Raw genomic sequence first — 21886 nt, 5'->3', positions numbered from 1 at the left:
AGAACATTGAGGTGCCCAACTATTATAGATTTACTTATTCCTTTTAATTCAATTAGCTTTTCCTTTAAGTATTTAAATCCCACCAATGTACATATATGTGTGTGTGTGTTTGTATAATATGTAAAAAGTATCACATATACTAAGTATTGATATTATATACTTCTTATAAATAGCATATCATTAGATTCTGTTTTCTAATTTATTCTGCTACCCTCTTCTTGTTCATGAGTGAATCCATTCCATTCATGTTCAGAGTAATAATTGGTAGTTGTGTATTTCTTTCTGTCATATTCTCTTATACTTTTTCCTCTTTTTCCCCTGCCCTCCATCTTTGCAAAGGAGAATGGGGTAGAAAAAGAAGAAGTCCCGTCAATGCTAGTACCCTATATTTGAGGTGATCTTTTTCTACTCCTCTGCACCACTGCCCTTCACCGGGCCCAGATCCTGATTTCTGGTTCTTGCATTTATTGCTCATTTAAATCTCCCCTTTTATGATCTACAATCCAAAGATGAAGTCTGCTTGTGAGAGATTATGACTGTCTCCTTACTGACTCTCTTCTACCTCTTCAAGGCCCTTTCCTTTTTTCTCTTTCCCTACCTATTTCCCTGTTTCCCTTACAGTATTTCCACACCAAACTTGTGCATGGGTCCAATCCTCCTTTATTCAGTTAGGATGAGAGTTAGTTTAATGATATGCCCACTTTTCCCCACTCTACTTGCTATGTTTGTATATTCTTTTCCTTGTGCGACTAAATCATGTGAAATAGTAAGATCTTCCCTCTGCTTCTCAGTTTCTTCCTTATTTCTGTGTTCCTATATTCCTTTTCCCTTCTCTTGTCTTTCTCACTTAAAGAAAACAAAACAGAACCGTGTGTGTGTGTTGTGTGTGTGTGTGTGTGTGTGTGTGTGTTTAGGTCCTCTGTTTATGGTACCTACTCCCCTCTGTCATCCTGAAAGAGTGGTAGTGCCCCCAACAGTAGAAGAAGGAGTGGATTAAGTGAGAAATATGAGTTCAGAATTGGACATGTTAAGTTTGTTAAGGTTTTTGGACATCCAAGTGGAAATGCCCAGCAGGATTTTGGTTATTTGGGACAAGAGTTCAGGAAAGAGATAAAGGCTGAAGGATTTGTTTTGTAAAATTTGGATTCAGTCAAAAGGCACACTTAAGAATCTAGAAGGCCACTTGTGGCCTCAAGGCCACAGGTTCCCCACCCCTGGGCTGAATGAATAGATTTGGGAATCATCTGCATAGAAATGATAGTTCAACCCAAGGGAGATGGTGAGATGAGAAGAGTAACCAGGTCAAAAGCAAAAAGGTGCACACAAACATGGGAAGCAGGAAATGGATAATGATCCTGCAAAAGAGATTGAAAAGGGCTAGTCAAACAGAAAGAAGGAGAACGACAGAATACTATCACAAAAACTCAGGCAGCAGAAAGTATGGAGGGGGAGGGGCTAGTGAACTGTGCCAAATACCATAGAAAGACCACAAAGCATAAGAATTGTGAAAAGGTCATTATATTTAACAATGAAGAGTACATTGGTGACCTTGGAGAGAACAGTTTTAGTCAAGTGATGAAGAAAAAAGCCAGATTATATGATGTTAAGAAGTGAGTGAGAACAGTAACAGCAATATTATAACAATGATTAAAACTGTGAAAGACTTTGCTACTCTGATCAAGACAGTGGTTCAAGACAATTCCAAAAGACTCATGATGAAAAAATGCTGTCCACCCCCAGAGTGACAACTGATGAATCCTGAGTACAGACTAAAGCATACTTTTTTCACTTTATTTTTTTCTTGGTTCTTTTTTTGTGTGTATTTTTTTTTGCAACATGGCTAATATGGAAACATATTTTGCATGATTTCAGATAGATAATTGATGTCATATTGCTTACCTTTTCAAGGGGTGGGGGAGGGACAGGAGAGAATTTGAAACAAAATTTTAAAAAATGTTAAAAATTTTAAATGTAATAGGGAAATATTTAATGAAATGAATAAAAATACTTTTTTTTCTAAAAAAGTAGGTAAGAAGTAAAAAATTGGAGTCAATGTAATAAATGGAGACAGCTTTACCTAAGAGTTTGAATGATGACAGATAAAAAAAGAGACAAACTCAAAAATAGGAATGGTATTAGTAATGAGTAGCTATCATATATGTTGCTTTTAAGAATGATAGAAACTGAATACATTTTTTTAAAAAGTGCCCCCAACCCCCCAAAAAAATCCTTATTGTGCTGTTTTGATTTACAGGCTTACCAAAAAATTCTGTGGTAACAACTCTTAAGCAATCAGTGATGGATTTTAAACAAGGCTTGCCTACTATAGTCGCCTTGGTAAATCCTTGTCTTAAAAGTCGGCATTGGGAGGCAATCCAGGTGATTATCGGGCAGGCACTTACTTTGGATAGAGAGAGCACGGTGAAGCAACTTCTGGAGCTTGAAGTAGGTACACGAATCTGCAGCACTTCAGAGCTCTGTTTGTCTAGGTTCTCAACCTCTCCAAAACACATTTGGGCAGGGACGGAAAGGGAATACACAAACACACACATTCCCCCTCTCCCCCCCCCACACTACAGAAAGAGACAGACTGAGGTATGACTACCGTGGCACCTCTGGAAAGGTTAGGCTAGCTTAAGAGAATCCAACTACTTTCACTTTCACTTTTTTAAAAAAATGTTGAAGCAATTGGGGTTAAGTGATTTGCCCAGGGACACACACAAGTGTCAAGAGTCTGAGGTCACATTTGAACTCAAGTCCTCCTGACTCCAGAGCCAGCTGCTCAATCCACTATGCCACTTAGTTGCCCTGCCACCCCACTTTCACTTTGAACACAAATCCTGTGGGGATGTAGATGTAGCAGGGCAGGGGCGAGGGTAGTGTAGGCATTTGGACTTTGCTACTTCAATTTACTAAATATATTTCTACAAGTGCCAGCTGGGAAATAGTGTACCTATGGATAAGGAGCCCAAATTAAAGAAAGCAATATGCTCTCTTTGAAAACAGTGTTGCTTTTCTGCTGAACTCTAACACCATACAGAAAAACAATTACTCAGATGGTATGTGTTGGCCTGCCAATATGTTTCATTGCTAGCTATTTATTGGTCTCCATATTTTTAAGGAAACATGGAGAAATGGAAGAGAATTCAACATAATAGGACAAATAAAAATTATTAAGGTAATTTTAAGAAGCAAAAGGAGTTGGAGTTTGTGATGCGAATGAATGGCTGAAAGATCTCTATTTTTATTTCCAGGAAGAGCAAAGCAGAAAATGAACACTACAATAAGAGATTTTCAGTTCAGTAAAATTAAACAAATATTTATATGTTGCCTACTAGGCTACTGTGCTAAGTTCTGGAGCCATAAAGAGAAAAGTCAAATAGACACTGTCTTTGAGGAGCTTAAAATACTTGATTTTGGCTAAATGGTTAGATTTAAGGGAAAAAATCTTCATAGTATGAGTGTTTAAACATTGGGGCTATTAAAGGAAGGGGCTGCTGAGGCAGGTAGGTCACATAATCCTCAGGTTTAAAAATTAAATCCATAGGCACTTATCTGGGAAGGGAGGTCAGCTGAGATTGATGCCCTGGGAATCTGCTAATACAAATAGTACTTAGGAAATCATCTGTGGGCCTCTTAATTTGGGAAGTTTATGAAATCTTAATAATAAGTATGCCATTAAAGTGAGATCTTGAATTAAAATATATTAGTAATTATTGTATTGGGAACTCAGGGATATTTTGTTTATTTTAGTTGTATCGATACGAAGAAAAAATCATTGAAATATCAACAGTAGCAACAAATGAAGCTGCTTTGGAAAAAATGCTGTTTAAGATTATTGAGCTATGGAGCAATACTCCCTTACGTTTGATTCCCCATCAGACAGATGCTTTCACGATCCTTATTATTTCATCCATAGATGATATATTAGCTCAGTTAGAGGAGTCTCAAGTTATAATTGCAACAATTAAAGGATCTCCCTATCTTGGGGCAATGAAGGTAAATATTGTACAAGAAAGAGATTTTTACTGTTTTGATATTTACTGCTTTGTTTACAGCTTTTGCATTCTGTAAACTTCAAGGCTGTATATGTTATTCTTGTGTGTCTTTTAGTGATTTAAATACAGATGTTTTTCACATAAAAATTTAGCATAATTGAATAAACGCCAGAAGATTGAAATTTTTTGAAAGTCTTTGGATTTCCTACAATACCTAGCAGACCAAAAATTACACCTAAAATCAGTCAGTCAGCATATATTTATTAAGCACATATCATCAGGTACTGTTCTAGGTGCTAGTGACATGAATATAGAGTACACTGAATATTTGAAGATGATATGAGGAAAGTATAGAAACAGTTTAACAAAGAAATATTTTTTAAATGCACATTATCCCAATTTAGACCTTTCTCTAAAAAAATAGATTTCATTTAATACAACATTACTACAACTATGATCTTTTTAAAATCAAGAACATTTTATACTTTCTGGCATATTATATTGAAATATTATACAAACTAGAGGGAAATTTTCAACAGCAAGCCTTCAATTTCATTTCATTCAGTTCAAAGGAATTCTAACAAGTAAGAGATATATATAATAATGAAATCACTGCATGGTTTGAAAACACTTTTATCACCAGTATCTTAAAAGGCCATCAGGTTTAAGGTTGGACTTGGGGTCAGGAAGACCTGAGCTTAAATCCTGCCTCACACACTTCAGCCTCAGTTTATCATATGTAAATGGAGATTAGACACTTAGCTCTCAAGGTTGTTGTGGAGCTAGGTGGCGCAGTGCATAGACCTTGGCCCTGACTCAGGAGGACCTGAGTTCAAATTTGAACTCCAGATACATAATACTCCTAACTGTGTAACTCTGGGCAAGTCACTTAATCCCAATTGCCTCACCAAAAAAAGCCCCAACAAAAATAAAAGGTTGTGAAGATCAAAGGAATTAATATGTTTAAAGTGCTCTTTTAAAGTATTATAAATATTAGGTATTGTTTTCCATAAAAGTGTTTATCTTTTCATTTAAGTGACATGCAAATCCTATTTTTCCTGAGTAGAAAGTTAGGATTTTTCCTTATTGAAAATAAAGAAACTCATAGGACAGAACATATCAGAGTGAGTTAATTCTCAGCATGATTCTCAAACTTTATCACCTCAAATCAAGTACTGAAGAAAAATAAAATCTATCAAATATTTAAAGAGCAATTCAAGCCTGTGTTATAAAAATTATTCTCAAAAATGGACTCAATAACACTCTACCAAACTCTTTTTATGAGACAAAAAATGGACATCATTCCAGGGAAACACAGATCAAACAGAAAAAGAAAACTATGACCTAATCTCATTTATCAGTATTGATGCAAAAATTTAAAATAAAATCTTCACCAGGGAACTACAGAAATATATTCAGAAAAATAATTCACTATGACTAAGTTGGATTCATGCCACGGATAGAAAGTTGGCTTAACATTAGGAAAATAATTACCAAAATTAGTCACTTAAAGAACAAAGATTACAATAACCACAGATTATTTCAATAGATGCAGAAAAAAACAATTTGACAAATTTTAGTGTTTCTGTATCTTAACATTAGAAGAACTTTTTTTTAGGGTTTTAAAAATAAGTATAGACATGAAAAGGCCCTTCTTTCATATTATTGAAAGAATATTTAAAACTAAGAATTAGCATTGGTTTTGCATTGGAAAAATATTAGAAACTTTCCCTGTACACAGAAGGCTAAAACAAAGATAGTCCCTCTCTCTACTATTATTTGTCATAATCCTACAAATGTCCTATAACAGTAAGACAAATTAGAATATAAGTTGCTTAAGAGTCAGGATTGTTTCATTTTTATCTTTGAACTCCCTATTCCTAGCACTGCTTATTAACTATTTTTCCTTGTTGACCAATTGACAAGAAAACAAAGTCAAAGATGAAGCAAGTGAAAAAGAACAAGGAGTCAGTCACCTGGCACATAGTAAGTACTTATTAAATATTTCTTGGTTGACTGATTGACGAAATAATCCTACTTGTAAATGACACTGAGAAACACTGAGAGAATCAATGAAGAAATTAATTTATTGACCAATAGCCACAGCAGTGTTTCAGGATACAGAATAAATCCAAGATTGAATCATTGTTTCTATGCGCTACTAACAAAACCCAGGAAAAATATTAAGAAAAAGTTTATTCTTCCCCAAAACCCTATAAAATGCATCAAATGTCTGGATTTAACCTACAAAGACACTCACAAGATTTATTATATATACAACTCCAAAACAGTCTTAACAAAAATGAAAAGAAATCTGTGCCAATATGACAGTAACACCTAAATGAATTTACACATTTGGTGCCACATTATTCAAAATAATAAAGCATTCCAGAAGAATTGCAAGGGAAATTATGAGAAAAAGGACAAATGAAGGTGGCATAGTTTTGCAAACTTGACAGTATATAACAAGTATAAAATAAAGCAGTAGTCATTAAAACTTTCTGGTGTTGGTTAAAGAATAGAAAAAATAAAGTTGTAAAATAAAATATATAAGCAAGAAGCATAAGGAAGAGAGGGCTTGAAAATGACAATAAACCAAGAATATAAATTACTGGGAGAAGTACTCTGTCTTTGACAAAAACTTTTAGGAAAACTGGCAATTAGACTAGCATCTGATTTATATCATATCATGTCATGTCATATTATATTATATCATGTTATGTTACGTTATGTTATGTTATGTTACGTTATGTTACGTTATGTTACGTTATGTTACGTTATATTATATTATATTATATTATATTATATTATATTATATTATATTATATTATATTATATTATATTATATTATATTATATTATATTATATTATATTATATTATATTATATTATATTATAATATATTATGCCGTGCCGTGCCATGCCATGCCATACCATACCATACCATACCACACCACACCACACCACACCACCACACCACACCACACCACACCACACCACACCATACCATACTATACTATACTATATACTATACTATACTATACTATACTATACTATACTATACTATATTATATCACATGTTATGTTGTGTTGTGTTGTATTATAGTATCACAATATTTCCAAAAATGGATATGGTATCTGAACAAAAAAAGCATACATTGTAAAAAATGCAAATTAGACAAGATCAGGTACATTTCAACTATGACTAAAGGAAAAATTTCTTAACCAAATAAGAGAGAGCAAAAAAGGAAAAATATTGATTACCTAAAATTTAAAAAAACATTCACACAAATAAAATCACTAATGACAGAATTATAAGAGAAATGGTAGAGAGAATCTCAAGGGAAATAATTTTTAAAAGTATGAAGGAAAGGACCTGAGCTCTCAAACTATACTACATAACAGCAATTATCAAGACAATTTGGTACTGGTTAAAAAATTAGAGAGGTTGATAAGTGAAACAGATTAGGTATACATCATATAGAAACAAATGGACATAATAGCTAAGTGTTTGATAAACCCCCAAACCCAAGCTATTGGAATAAGAATTCATTATTTAATACAAATTTCTGGGGAAAACGATAAAGCAGTCTGCCAGAAAGTAGATAATAAATCAACATCTCACGCTATCTGCCAAGACAAGCTCCAAATGCAATATGTGCCAGGTATTGTGCTAAGGACAGAAAACAGTCCCTGATTTGTAGGAACTCAGAGTCGAAGGGGGGCGACTGCATGCAAACAGCTATGTATACACAACATATACCAAGAATAAGTTGAAGATAATCTTGGAGAAAAGGTGCTGATATTAAGGAGGACCAGGAAAAACTTCTTGCAGCATGTGGGACTTTAGCTGAGACTTAAAGGAAGCCAGGGAAGCCAGGAGTCAGAGATAAGGAAGAGACTTCCAGTCATGATACAGAAGTGATGAACTTTCACTGTAGAATGAGAGATATAATTTTTGGACATGGCCAATCAGGGAATTTGTTTTGCTCGATTACACACATCACAAGGGCTTGGTTCCCACAACCCCATTTCCCCAAGTTGAGGTCTCAGTGTAAGAAAGAATATCAACTTTTTATTTAAAAACACACAAAATTTAATTTAAAAAAGAATTTAAATGTTAAAAAAATAAAGTGAGGGCATTAGATTAGATGAACTCTAAAATGAATACTTCCCTTTCAGCTCTAAATCTACAGTTGTCTGTTCAGATAGGATACGACCACTTCAAGCTATAAAACCTGTGTCCTGGTGAAATAAATTACACGTAGCATTGTTTTGGGTTCCCACTCTTAAAGCTAAAGGCTAAAGAAATACCTGTTGTTAAGAAGGCTAAATGCAGAGAACCTTGGCAAAATATATTAATTTTAAAAAACAAACTGGATTAACATCTAGCAGCTTCATTCTGGGAAGAATACATAGGAAAATTCAGGAGTTACCAGTAAGGGAAGCAAGAGAGCTAAGAAATAATAGAGTACATTGCTGAAGTTACTGCATTAGATCTTACAGTCCCATTGTAGCAAAGAGGAAGAATGAGGGTAGTGAGATAACCTCATAAGCTTCTGTGCTCTGTCTCTTTTTCTGTCTCTCTCCCTCTCTCCCTCCCTCACTCCATCCCTCCCTGTCTTCCTTTCCCTTTTCCTCTTTCCTTCCTTCATTCTTTTTCTTTTCTCCCCCAAGCTCACATGATGTATTTCTGTATCTACTTATTTACTGTATTTGTTGGATATTTATTATCCCATTTCTTAATTCTAAAAGTGGACAAGTGAAATGTTTTATATTGTTCTCTATTAAAACAAAAAGTAAAAAGTGAATTTTTCTTAAAAAAAATTCATGACTTGATTCTTCCTCTGATTATGACCCTCAGCCGAAATCCTTGCTAATATTGAGTATTCTGTCTCTGAAAAAGAATGTTGGCAGTGTTTAGATTTTGTTTCATTAAAAATGTTCTTTTTAATGTAGTCTCTTGCAGATGATTGGGACCAGAAGTTGGATGTCTTCTCTCACACTTTGGATGAGTGGATGACATGTCAAAGAAACTGGCTTTATCTTGAACCCATTTTTCTTGCTCCTGAAATACAAAGGTATACAAAGTGAAATAGATACTGGAAAATATGTTATTTCTCCCGTTTTCTATGATTTTTACCATATCAAGTTTCTTTAACTGACTACATTAAGATTATTTTGGGCTACAGATAAAAATATAACTTGACAAATAAGTTAACAAGCATTTATTAAGTGCTTAGTACTGGGCTAAGGTGTAGGTCTGGAAAAAAAAAAAGGCAAAACATGGTCCCTACCAACTGTAATGAGGGAGAGAATATGCAAACAACTATGGACATACAAAATATACCCAGAGTAAATTGGAGGCAATTCCAGAGGGTAGGCACTTGCATTGAGGTAGATATGGAAAGACTTCTTCAAGAAGATGAGATGTTAGCTGAAACTTCAGGTTAGGCAGGAGACTGTGCTGGGAAGGGATAGCCCTCCAGGCAAAGGGGCCAGTGAAAAGATACAAGGTCAGGAAATAGATTGTTCTATGACAGAAGTGGCAAGATCAGTGTCACTGAATTGTAGAGAATACAGAAGGGAGTAAAGTGTGAGAAGACAGAAAAGATAGGAAGGGGCCAAGTCACAGAGGTTTTTAAAGAGCAAAGAAATCATTATTATAATTTTTTAGGATGACAATTCCAAATATCATTTCTAGAGGGGCTCACTCTTCAATTAGTGAGGTAAAATACAAGGAAAAGGGGGAAATTGCAATTGTTTCTTTTTCTTTCCCATACTACAAGACTACAAAAATAGTTCTAGACTGCCCAGTCTACATACTTAATGATAGGCACCATCATCATTTTTTAAGTCATATTGTATTTAGTAGCATTATGTTTCTCTGGGCTGGACTTCCTTTAGTATTGAACAAAACACATATTTATCAAGTGCTTTCTATGAGTCTCACACTGTGCTAAGCACTGCAGATAAAAAGAAAGATGAAAAGTACTCCTGCATTTGAAGAGCGTATATTCTGATAGGGGAAACAATATGTACATAAATATTGACAATACATATATGGTAAATAATTCAAGATAAGCTTAGAAGGGAAGTAGTTGAGAGGACAAGGAAAGGCACTGGGGGCTGAGTTTTGAAGGATGACAGAAATCCTACAAGGCAGAGAGAATTCCAGTTATAGAGAACAATTAATACCAAGATGTAGAGATGGGAAATGGAATATTCTATCTGCAGAGCATTGGTTAGGCCAATCCACCTGGACTATAGAGCAGGCAGATGGAAGTAATGTTTAGGAAGACTGTTAAGCTATAAAGGGGACAGGTTGTGAATATCTCTAAGTTCCAAAGAAAAGTTTGCGTGACCTCAGTGGTAATAAAAGCCACTGGAGATCATTGAGTGGGGAGCTAACATAGTGAGATATATACTTTAGGAAAATCATTTTGGCATCTGAGTGGAGAGAGGCTTGAGTAGGGATACCAAATAGACCACTGTAATAGTCCAGGCAAGAGGTAATGAGGAGAGCATAAGCTAGGACAGTGGCTGTGTGAGTAGACAGAGGAGAATGTATGTAAGAGATGTTGTAGGATAGAAATGATAAGATTTGGCAGCTGATTGGATACTTGGTGAATGAGGGTAAGAAGACTAAGATTATACTGAAATTGTCAACCGGGACATCTGGAAGTATGGGAAGTTTGGAAGACAGATAGATTTGGGAGGAAAAGTTAGTGGATTCTATTTGGACTTGTTGAGTTTCAGATGCCTGAGGGAGATGTGGTTCAAAATATTTAATAGGCACTTAGTGGTGTGGGATTGGAGCCCAGGAAAGAGAATTTTGTTGCTGTTCAGTTGTCTTCAGTTGTGTCTGACTCTTTTGACCCCATTTGAGGTTTTCTTGGTAAAGATACTGGACTGGTTTGCCCTTTCCTTCTCCAGCTCATTTTACAAATGAGGAAACTGAGGAAAACAGGGTTAAGTAACTTGCCCAGGGTCACACAGCTAGTGTTTGAGGCCAGATTTGAACTCACAAAGATGAGTCTTCCTGACCCAGGCCTGACACTCTATCCACTGTGCCACCTAACTGCCCCCAGGAAACAGAAAGGCTGGGGAAATTATAATGGTTATAGGGTTAGGCTTCCTATAGTGATAGTTTTATCAATACTCTGAATGCCATCTTGAAAGTTTTAGTACATACAGGAAAATTGAAGGAGAAAGGAATAAGAGAAAGGGGGCAGAGATAGAAGGGAGGGCAAATTAGGAGAAGGGGTATTCAGAATGTCATGCCATCTTGGGGTGGGGGGAGGGATGAGATGTGGAGAAAATTTGAAACTCAAAATCTTGTGGGAGTGAATGTTGAAAACTAAAAATAAATGAATTAACTTAAGAAGAAAAAAAAGTTTTAGTACAGATAAAGGACTAAAAGCTCATTCATGACTAAGTTGTAATCATTGACGGAGTGTGAACATTGTTCTTTATCAATTTCCATTCCAATGTAATGAGGAAAGAAATGCTCCTAGAATTTTAAGTAAGATGAGGTTTATTTACCTAAAATAAAGGCATTATGAGGTATTATTTATCCACTTTACATTATCCTTTTTCTTTAAAAAAAAATCAAATGAATAGTATGTAGCATGTCGGAATGAGTAAAAAATCCTTAACAAAACTCCTGTGACTTTAAATAGAATCAATATCCAAAATATATTAAAGGACTACATATAATAAATTGACAGCACTGTCAATATGATATACAAATCCATTTTTATAACTATAATAAATATTTCTTGGCAGAAGATTATTTTATGTAAAGAACTGAGATAGTACTTTAGAAATTAAAGTCATCTCAGATCTTGTTTCTATTTATAAAGGCAGCTTTCAGCAGAAGAAAAATTCTTCGCTGATGTAACTTCGATATGGAAAGATATAACATCAAGAGTGGACAATAAACCTGAGGCTCTGAAAATAGTCATATCAATAGGAATCCTGGATATGTTGCAGGCAACCAGTATGCATCTTGAAAAAATTAAGAAAAGTCTTGAGGTAAAACTTGGTCATGTTAGCATAAAGAATCTTTTCATTCAGTACAGCACAGTATCACATGGGACGTTTCATTTGGAAAAATCACAACACAGTATACAATACCGCACCATTGGTAGTCTCATACATATCAGGGGGTGGGAGAGAACCCAGATTGTAGGATAAGCATCATATTGAAATTAGCGTTTCTCATGCTACTGTCTCTCTGAAACTTGATGGCAATATGTAACAGAGAGTGTGGTTCAGTTGGCCAATTTCTTTAAAAAGGATTTTTACTTATTCTAAACTTAGTAACCATCAAGAGAAACCAAATCCAAATATATTTTTTTAAAAATAGAGATGAAAAATGAAACTACAAACTACATTATTTATAATTTGTTTTTAAATGTAAATTAATTTTGATGAGATTAGCAAAATTTTTGCCTTCCTTTCTGAACTTTTCTATTTTTAAAAATGTTGTTGCTATTATTATCCTTACCATTATTGCGTATCCATAGTCAATGTGCATGTTGTTCTGTCTTTTTTCATTTATATTTCTGTATATATCATTTTATTTGTAATCTCTCTGTTATCACTTAGCACAGTGCAATCATACCCCATTATATTCATATGCCACAGTTGTTCAGCCATTGGTCAGTGGACATATTATTTTTTAGCACTGCTATTATAAATAATGTTTCTATTAATATTTTTGTACATAAGTATTTTTTGCCTTTCAATAACATTAGGATTTAGTTTCAGTGGGATAACTAAGTAAAAAAAGAATAAATATTAGAGCTCTTTCTATATAATGATTTAGTGCTTTCTAAAATTATTATGGCAATTCACAAATCTTCCATGGGCATATAACACTGTCTACACAGTCCAAACAAGACTGGATTTTGTTTTCAACTGTCTTTGTCATTTTATTGGTCAATGAAGTGGCACCTCAGAGTTGTTTTAATTGTTATTTTTCAGGTAAATAATTTTAACAGATTTCTTGGTTATTGATCATTTGGGCATTATTTCTCATTTGTGTATTTCCTTTTGAGAAAGTCCCTATTTATGTACTTTGACCGCTTACATATTGTAGAGATAAGATAATTCAGACAGTTAGTATCAACTTCAGGGATAGTGGAAGAAGAGCTGGTGGGTAGTCCTCTTATCATGGTCACTCCCAGACTTCCTAACCTTGGGTATATGCTGGGCTCTGATGAAATCTGTATAAAGTGGAGACCACTCTCACTCTGAGTAACCACTGTTCTTTGATAGCAAAGGGTTTTCTGCTGTGGTTTGGAGGATGGAAAAGTCCAAGAAAATGGCTACCTGGCAGAGACTTGTGTTGTGTTGTATTGACTACCAAGATAAAAAAACAAAAAACCAGAAAGGAGAAATCACTTAAGATAAAGAGAAGTTGGAAAATTTCTGGGTATATTCTTGAAAAGACAAAAACTTCTTGGGAAAAGAAATGTTAAGACAACTGAGATAACCACATGGTACCTAACAACAAAATAAGGGGACAGGAGGTGACATATTAACTTTTACCTTGGCACACTTTACCACATGAGCAGTAAAAGAATCTTAAAGGTGAATCTGTTCTCCAACTTATCCTTACGGTTTCCTTTGGAAGAGTTCAAAAGGAAAAAATATTGGATATTGGTGGGCATACCTCAGGAACATGGCAAAAATGGTCTATGTAGCAGGTAGGTCTATACCACCACAGTATGTTTGCTGATGGTTAATAATAAAATGTTTTGAAAATGCATTTTGCTTATCCTAAAGCACTTTAGGATTTACAAAACACAGTAAATACATTAGTTAGCACATTTCTCTCGCAACAGCCTTGTAAAGTAAGGGCTATTATAGGTATCCACTCAATTTTACAAATGAGGAAAACCTGAGAAGTTAAGTGATTTGCCCATGGTCACATTGCCAGGTAATGTGAAAGACAGGATTTGAACCCATGTTTCTTCTTGCTATGAAATCTCTACTCTTTCTACTATAACATACTATTTCAAAAGAAAATGTCATTTTAGAATGGTGCTGGAATATATACTTTATCTCCAATGGCTTTGGTTTTATGCATGTTTATTGTATGTCATAGAAAATATATATCTTTACATCAGTGTATTGGGTTCTTAATCATATTTCTCTACATTCTCTGAGACAGGAATATCTTGAAGTGAAGAGAATGATTTTCCCAAGATTTTACTTTCTTAGCAATGCTGAACTCATTGACATTCTGGCTAAAGCAAAAATCCCGAGGCTATCCAGGTAATATTTTAGTACTGTGCTTAGGAATATTCTTTCTTGACCATGTCAAGACTTTATGATGCTATTTAGCTATGTTTCTGGTCCACAGCCTCATCTTATGAAATGTTTTGAGAACATAAGACAGTTGTTTATATGGAAAAAAGAAATAGGCCCTCCTCTGGTCACGTTGCTTATATCAGCGGAAGGTGAAACACTTCTTCTGCCAAAGTATAGTATATATTTAATGTTTAATCTTTAGATATAGCAAAATCTTAAAAATAGAAAATATTCTTATTTGGGATTTCTGATCATTCTTTAAAGTGTGTGTTAATTTAGCAAACCCTTCATTCGTAGTAGAGTGGGGACAAGACATTTGCGTGTTCTAGTAAAACCTTGAAAATGGCCTTTCTCCTTACCTCTCCTCTCTTTTCAACAGCTGGGCTCCTCTATTTTCCTGTATTTGGAGACTTCAAGCTTTCACTACAACACATGCAAATTGGTTACTCATATAGTTAATAACTGTGGTTCAGAGAGTAACATTTTATGGCATTAAAATATGCATATTTGTTTAAGATACATGTATTATTTAATATATTAAAATGTATCTTATTGTATCTCTAATTCCATAAGTGTCAGCCTTCCTCACCTTCCCCTAGTCCTACTATTGATTCATAAATAATGCATATTAAGAGATAAAAAATAAGATAAGCATATGTTTCATATAATTAAGAAACAAGCTTTGGAAGTTGTTTAAAATAACACTTCAGCATACAATAACTAAAACAATAATGTGTATCTACAGCTGTAAGCAAGTGAGTCAGCAAAAACTTGACCTATTTTATTATATGCGTTAATATTTGCAAGGCACTTATTATAATGCCTAGCACATAGTAGGTGCTATATAAATGCTTATTCCCTTCCCTTTATTTACCAACTTGAGAGATATGGCAGCTAAAGGCAATATCATTTTAGAATATCAACTTACTTGTACAATCTTAGTGAGAAGTTTATGGTGGAGAATTATCATTTCCTCAAACAGCAAGAAGCAGTAGAAGGGAAGAAACAGTTTAAAGAAAGTCTCTTAGGAGATTCCCCTAAGCAAAGCTGTCCATAGGGCCTTTAAGGGCGAGAATGGAAGGTGAATACAGACAAAATTTGGCACGCATTCATCAAAATCACACAAGACGCCTCGACAGACTCAACAAGGGAAAGGAATTTACTTGACGACGCTTTGTTTAGTCTCAAAGCTGGCATAAAGGAGGGAAACGTATGCTTCCTAAAAATGTTGGTGACCATCGTGAAAAATGTTCAACACAGGATCCAAAAGCAAATGGGGTTCCATACAGAAAGTGAGGTTTTCCAAAAGTTCCGATTGTCATATGACACTGCGTTGCCTGCATCATGCCATAGAACATTGCCGAGTCCCCTAAATGAGAATCATTCAAAGGAATTTGACTTATCTATCCACGCCAAGAAAAATCAAGTCTGCGAAGAATATCTACTGTCCAACTGCAATGTGTAGCTACGGATCAACAACCCATAGAGCTTCTCTCTCAGTGTGTGTGTACGTGTGTGTGTGTGTGTGTGCACACCTCAGACAAATACTAAAAATGGACAATATGGGGGCCTAGAATTTATTAGTAAGTGAGGAGAGAGATGGATGGTCTTTAGAAAATTATATAACTTGGGGCAACTAAGTGACACAGAGGATAGAGCACTGGCCCTGGAGTCAGGAGGACCTGAGTTCAAATGTGCCCTCACACACTAGCCGTGTGACCCTGGTTAATATATTCACCCCGATTGCCTCATCAAAAAAAAGAAAATCATGCAAGTCTTTCAATGGCCTCAACATCCTTCTTGAAACAAGGGCCATTATTAAGCATTAAGATATGGCTGCTATAAGTCACGTATACCAAATTTTCAAAGAATTTTCATTGAGGATAATCCAAAGGGCAACAGAAGGGAACGTGATAGGCAAGATAGCTTGTGAAACATTACATGTAGACAATTGGGGAGTGTAGAGGATATCTTCAGAGAACTCTATGACCGGAAAAAAAAAAAAAAGACGGAATACCTGTGGTGAGAGGAAGGTGAGGTCCACGTGTTTCACTGTCATCTGGGCAATATCAGAAGATCCAGAGAATGGATCCCAGCAAAATGACCAGACATCAAGTGCAATTGTTAATAGTTTAACTTCCAGCGGGAAGGAGATCCCTCAAGGAGGTCTCTAAGGGATCTGGCTGTGGCCTTATACTGTTTAACATTTATATCCATGATATGAATAATCAGTCAAAAAGCCTTTACTGGAAAACCTACTATGAGGCAGGCCTGTGCTAGGCACTGGTAAAGGTATAGATAACATGGGTAGAGATAGTGTAATTAACACATTTAAATATGACCTGCAGCTGGGAGACACAGCCAACATGCTTAGACGACCGAGCTAGGTTCAAAGAGATCTGAGATTAGGACAATAGGGCATGCCTAAGAAGATGACATTTAAAATGAATAAAGCTAAAACCTTAAACACAGTCAAAAAGATCAGCTTCACAAAGTACAATGCAGGGAGGTGAAGCTAGACAACTGTCCATTTGTGAAAGGCCTGGGGGTTTTATTTGACTCATTGTAGATCAGCAGTGTGATCTGACTGACAAAAGAACCAGGGCACTATGAAGCTGCATTAAAAGGGTCATCAGGACTTACTATACACAAGTATATGGTAGCAGAACCAAGAACTTAAAGAAAATAGGTAATTACTCCCCCCCATGTAAGATATCCAAATTAACAAAAACAAGAGGTAGAAATCTCATACAACTCAACATTAAAAACTGATGTTGAACAAATGAAGAAGTGGCAGGGGAGGAAAGGGGAGGAAGCCTGGTCCAGATGGATTTACAAGTAAAATTAATCATTGAAGGAACGATTAGTAATTATGCTGCATAAATTATTCTCAATAATTGAAAAAGAATTTTATAAACTCCTTTTGATTAGACAAATATAGTCCTAATATCTAAACTCATTTTCGTTTAGTAGTTTCAGTCATGTCAGGTGGGGTTTTCTCAGTAAAGATACTGGAGCAGCTTGCCATTTCCTTCCCCAATTCATTTTATAGATGAGGAAACTGAGGCACACAGGATTAACAAGTGTGCTTCAAGTATACCCAAGGTCACACAGCTAGTACATGTCTGAAGCCATATTTAAACCAAGGAAGAAGAATCTTCCTGACTCCAGACCTAGCACTCTATCTACTGCACCACCTAGCTGCCTCAAATCTTAACCACAGAAGGATAAAACTGAAAAAGAGAATTGTGAACCAACATCACTAATAAACATAGTCATAAAAATATTAAGTAAGATCGTATAACAATTTATCCAAAAATTATTCACTCTGGCCAAGTTGTATTTGTACTTAGGAAAACAACATAATTGATCATGAAACAAACAAACAAATCCCTCCCGATTATATCCACAGGTATAAAAAAGCCTTTAACAAAATAAAAAATTCACTTAAGCTAAGACCCTAAAAATCCACTAGCAGACTTTTGCAATCTTTTCTTCTGCAACTCTTACTTCCCTATCCTTTTTGCACAGCCTATTCTTACCCATAAATTTTGCTCACAACATATTCTCTACTTTTTATTAAAAAAAAAGCCACCAAAAATCTGCAAAACCAAGTTCACACTCTTTTTTATCACTGTCACCCCTTGAATTTTCCAATGCTTTTTTCACAGCAGGTTTCCTACTCTTCTTTGCAGCACTTATCCCCTTTTTATCAGTATTCTTTAGGGATTCATTCTGTTTGGGATTGTTGCTGCTATCCTTAGTGGCACTTCACTTTGTCTTTCTCTCTCTTCTGGCTGGAGGGAATGGGAAAGGAAGCCTGGATCTCTGCCTGTCTTGGCAAACTGGCTTAGCTAGTTACAGCCGGAGTCATAAGTCAGTCAAGATGACTTGAGCTCTCGCCCAGACTGCCAAAATTTAAAGGGTATTAGGAGCACTTACATTGAATTTAGTACCTAACAAGAACAATTAGTTTTTAAAATAGAAAGGTACCAAATGGCACACTTTCTCCCCTATGCCAGTCTGGCTAACATCAGCCTCATGGGCTTCCAGAGTCTTTGCTCTCAATATTTCAATGGATTGTTCTAGGTGTCAAAATTTCTAGTTCCATTTCTGGTTACAATAGATCTACTCCCCTTTTACTGTGTTCCTTAGTCCCATTGAAGGGGTATCTAAATACAGCAGCACACAGCTCCTAATGGATGATTATTAAATAATGTCGGTGTATTTCTTCCTTCCATTTCAAGAGAATTAACTGATTGACTTTACATCCCAACCATCTCAACCATCCCAACCTGGCCTAGTGCATAGAAAACTGGCCTCAAAGGCAGGAAAATTTGTGTTCAAGTCCTACTTCTGAAAAAATACTGGTTATGTGGCTCTAGGCAATTCACTTAATCTCTTAGTACCCTAAATGGCTCTCAAAGACTCTATGTTGTAAAGTAGGTGCTGGGCTTCACTGGTAGAGAGAGTTTCCTTAATGGGATCTCTTTATATCAAGGAGATCACAAAAATGATCCAATGATTCCTGTGGCACAAAGAGAATACTTCTATATTGTGGAAAGTTAGCACTCTGCGTGTGTGTGTGTGTGTGTGTGTGTGTGTGTGTGTGTGTGTGTTTATGTGGTGCCTGGCCATTCTGGGGGGGCAGGACAATAGCGCAGGGCAGTGTTGCCATAGTTGGACTTGTGGGCTCCCAGGGCAGGCCTGAGGACTTAAGAACTACAATTAAGTTTTCTTCATCTTGGGACCTTTGGTTGGCTGGTTTATTCTGTGCAGTGACACACCAGCAGTAGCTATAGTTTTAAGAAAACTGAAGACTCTAGAAATCTGAGATGGATAGGGAATGTATCCCAGGTGTTGAAGATAGCTGTGTGAAGGGCGTCTGTATCATGATGAGCTTCTCCCAGGGAGCCTTAGATTGGTGGCACTCTTGAGCTCAGGAGGGCCAAGCTATAGCAGTGGCGGCCTCTGCTGCTTGAATGTCTGCACTAAATTCCGCATTAATATGGCGAGTCCTCAAGAGAGGAGGGCCACCAGGTTGCCTAAGGAGAGTCCAACTGGCCCACGTCAGAAAAAGAACAGGTCAAAACTCCCATGCTGATCACTAATGGGATCAGGTGAGGTCCTTGCTATTTGAGCTTGGGTGAGATGGGGACATCCAGTCTTTGAAGACCCCCAATTACATAGTTTGATAGGTTATATGCATAATATTTAATGATAATATCTGTGAGTTCATATGGTAATATAGGTTTTTCTTCTCTTTGACCCACAGCTATAATCAAAGCAATACTTAGCAATTTATTACAACTGTAAATTTAATGAAGCATTTTAATACATATCACTAAGTAATTTTTAATAACCCTTTTTTGACAAACTTACAGGAAAGTCCGTGTAAGAACTGCCGTAGAACAATGGCTGGTAAATGTGGAAAAGAACATGTTTGATATGGTAAAGATGTAAGTGTGGCTTTCTTATCTTTAAAATTATGTTCTAGATTCTCAGCTTAACTATCAATTCAAAAAATATCTATTAAGCACCAACTATATACTGAATAAAAAGTTTCTGAAATTACGTGGTCTCCAAATTCAAGGAATTTTCAGTATAAAGAGATTAAGAAAGCTAATAAATGTGATAAAAAAAAGATGTGTTATGGGACAAAGAGAGAACCAAAAATATTCTTAAAATTTTGAGTGAGGAAAGATCACTTTCAGCAATGAGATTCCAAATAAGATTTTATAGAGGAGGGAATAGAATAGGAGCAGAAATATTGAGTGATATAAATATGTAAAAAAGAAAAGCCATGATAAAAGTCATTATAGGAAAAAGAACGAAACATGAGAAGGATAAAAAATGAAAGTCTGAATTTATTGTGTTTATAAGAAATTTATCTGCAACTAATTGATATTTTTGACTCATTTGGTGATAGAAAAATAATTTTAACCATATATATATATATATATATATATATATATATATGTTTTGTGATTAAAGACATGAGGATTATATAATTGACATGGAAAGGGGAAAAGAATACAACCTGAGCCGGGCCTTGAGGATCACTCAGATTTCAAAAGGCGGATATGAGGAAGGAGCATATTCCAGGCATGGAAGACTCTCTTTGTGAATACACAGAACTCACAGGAAATAGAATGAGTCAAAGAACAGCCAATAGTCCAATATGGCTAGAAAATAAAGTATAGGAAAGAAAGTATTATAAAATAAGCCTCCCATGGTGGAAACAGGAAGCTTTTGATGGGTTTGGGTTTTTTTGTTTTGTTTTTTAGGCATTTGGGGTTAAGTGACTTGCCCAGGGTCACACAGCTAGTAAATATCAAGTGTTTGGTCTGAGGTCAAATTTGAACTCAGGTCCTCCTGACTTCAAGGCCAGTATTTTATCCACTGCACCACCTAGCTGCCCCTTTGAATGGTTTTTGAAGAGGGTAGTGACATAGTATGGCTTATATATTAGATGAATTTGATATTTCAGTGAAAGATGAAATATACAAGAGACTAGAGTCCAGAAGACAAATTCTAAAACTTTTAGAATGATCCAGATAGTCAGTGATGAGTCCTTGAACTAGCACCTAACAATCTGATAATCTATCATTCTTCGAGAAATTTCCAGATGGATCTAACACACGAATTCCCTATGCAATGTAGCTTCCATATAACATGGCCATATGGAAAATTGACTACACTATCATACAAAGCCTTCATAAGGTTTTTTGTATACTGTGAAATTTTGATAAAGTTGAAAGCTTCCCTTAGTACTGATGCTCAGTTGTCACACACAATTCCTATGAAATTGAGAAATTTGAAGGGCAGCTCGATGGCACAGTGAATAGAGCTCTGGCCTTGGAGTCAGGAGGACCTGAGTTCAAATCCAGCCTCAGACACTTAATACTTACTAGCTGTGTGACCGTGGGCAAGTCACTTAACCCCTATGGCCTCACCAAAAAGGCAAAAAAAAAATTTTTTTAAAAAGAAATTGAGAAGTTTGAAAACATTTTACTTTACTTTTACCCTACAAAATCCCTTTTCCCTACTTGACAGTAACAGATTTTCTGAGAATTCTTTTTTTGCCTAACTTGTGTTTCTTCTCTAACTTACTGTGTTGTACACACTGGCTTTTTCTTTGATTTGTTTATGTCATTAGCGCAAATTTATCATTAAAAAAAGATTTTGTCTTGTCTGCTCTTCCTCCTTCTCCTGAACGCTTATTTAGCCTACATGTAATACCACCAACCAGCATGGTGCTCAATATTCTTCATTCTTTCATTCTTTCTGAGTTTTGACCCACTCCAACCTGCATTCATGCTGGGAGCTCTCAATAGTTTCCCTGAGGTAGGACTGGTCACAACTGTGTACCATACTACTAGTATTCATTCTCAGGATCCTAGGGGTAGTCCTGGTGTAGGGATAGGCAAAATGCCTACTATTCACAACTGTAGATCCTGAGTCCCTTATAAAATTTTTTTTATTTATACTAATTAATCACTGCTGATGATATTTAACTCTTAATCATGAAATATTTACCAACAGAAGGCAAATGACATTAATCAT

General features: G+C 35.7%; 1 protein-coding gene across 1 annotated transcript in view; it reads left to right on the top strand.

Annotated features, from left to right (window-relative positions):
- Positions 1-21886, top strand: part of DNAH14 (dynein axonemal heavy chain 14) — a 340072-nt gene that overhangs the window by 76800 nt on the left and 241386 nt on the right. Inside the window, 8 exon segments of the mRNA XM_020982026.2 lie at positions 2255-2445; positions 3754-3999; positions 8957-9078; positions 11863-12034; positions 14181-14259; positions 14262-14284; positions 14373-14491; positions 19705-19779. Coding sequence (XP_020837685.1) covers positions 2255-2445; positions 3754-3999; positions 8957-9078; positions 11863-12034; positions 14181-14259; positions 14262-14284; positions 14373-14491; positions 19705-19779 — 1027 coding nt within the window.

The sequence above is a fragment of the Phascolarctos cinereus genome, unplaced genomic scaffold (assembly GCF_003287225.1).
Source record: "Phascolarctos cinereus isolate Bilbo 61053 unplaced genomic scaffold, phaCin_HiC Scaffold_5;HRSCAF=322, whole genome shotgun sequence".
Lineage (NCBI taxonomy): Eukaryota > Metazoa > Chordata > Mammalia > Diprotodontia > Phascolarctidae > Phascolarctos > Phascolarctos cinereus.
The sequence above is the reverse complement of the archived record's forward strand: the minus strand, read 5'-3'. Positions and strand labels throughout refer to the sequence as shown.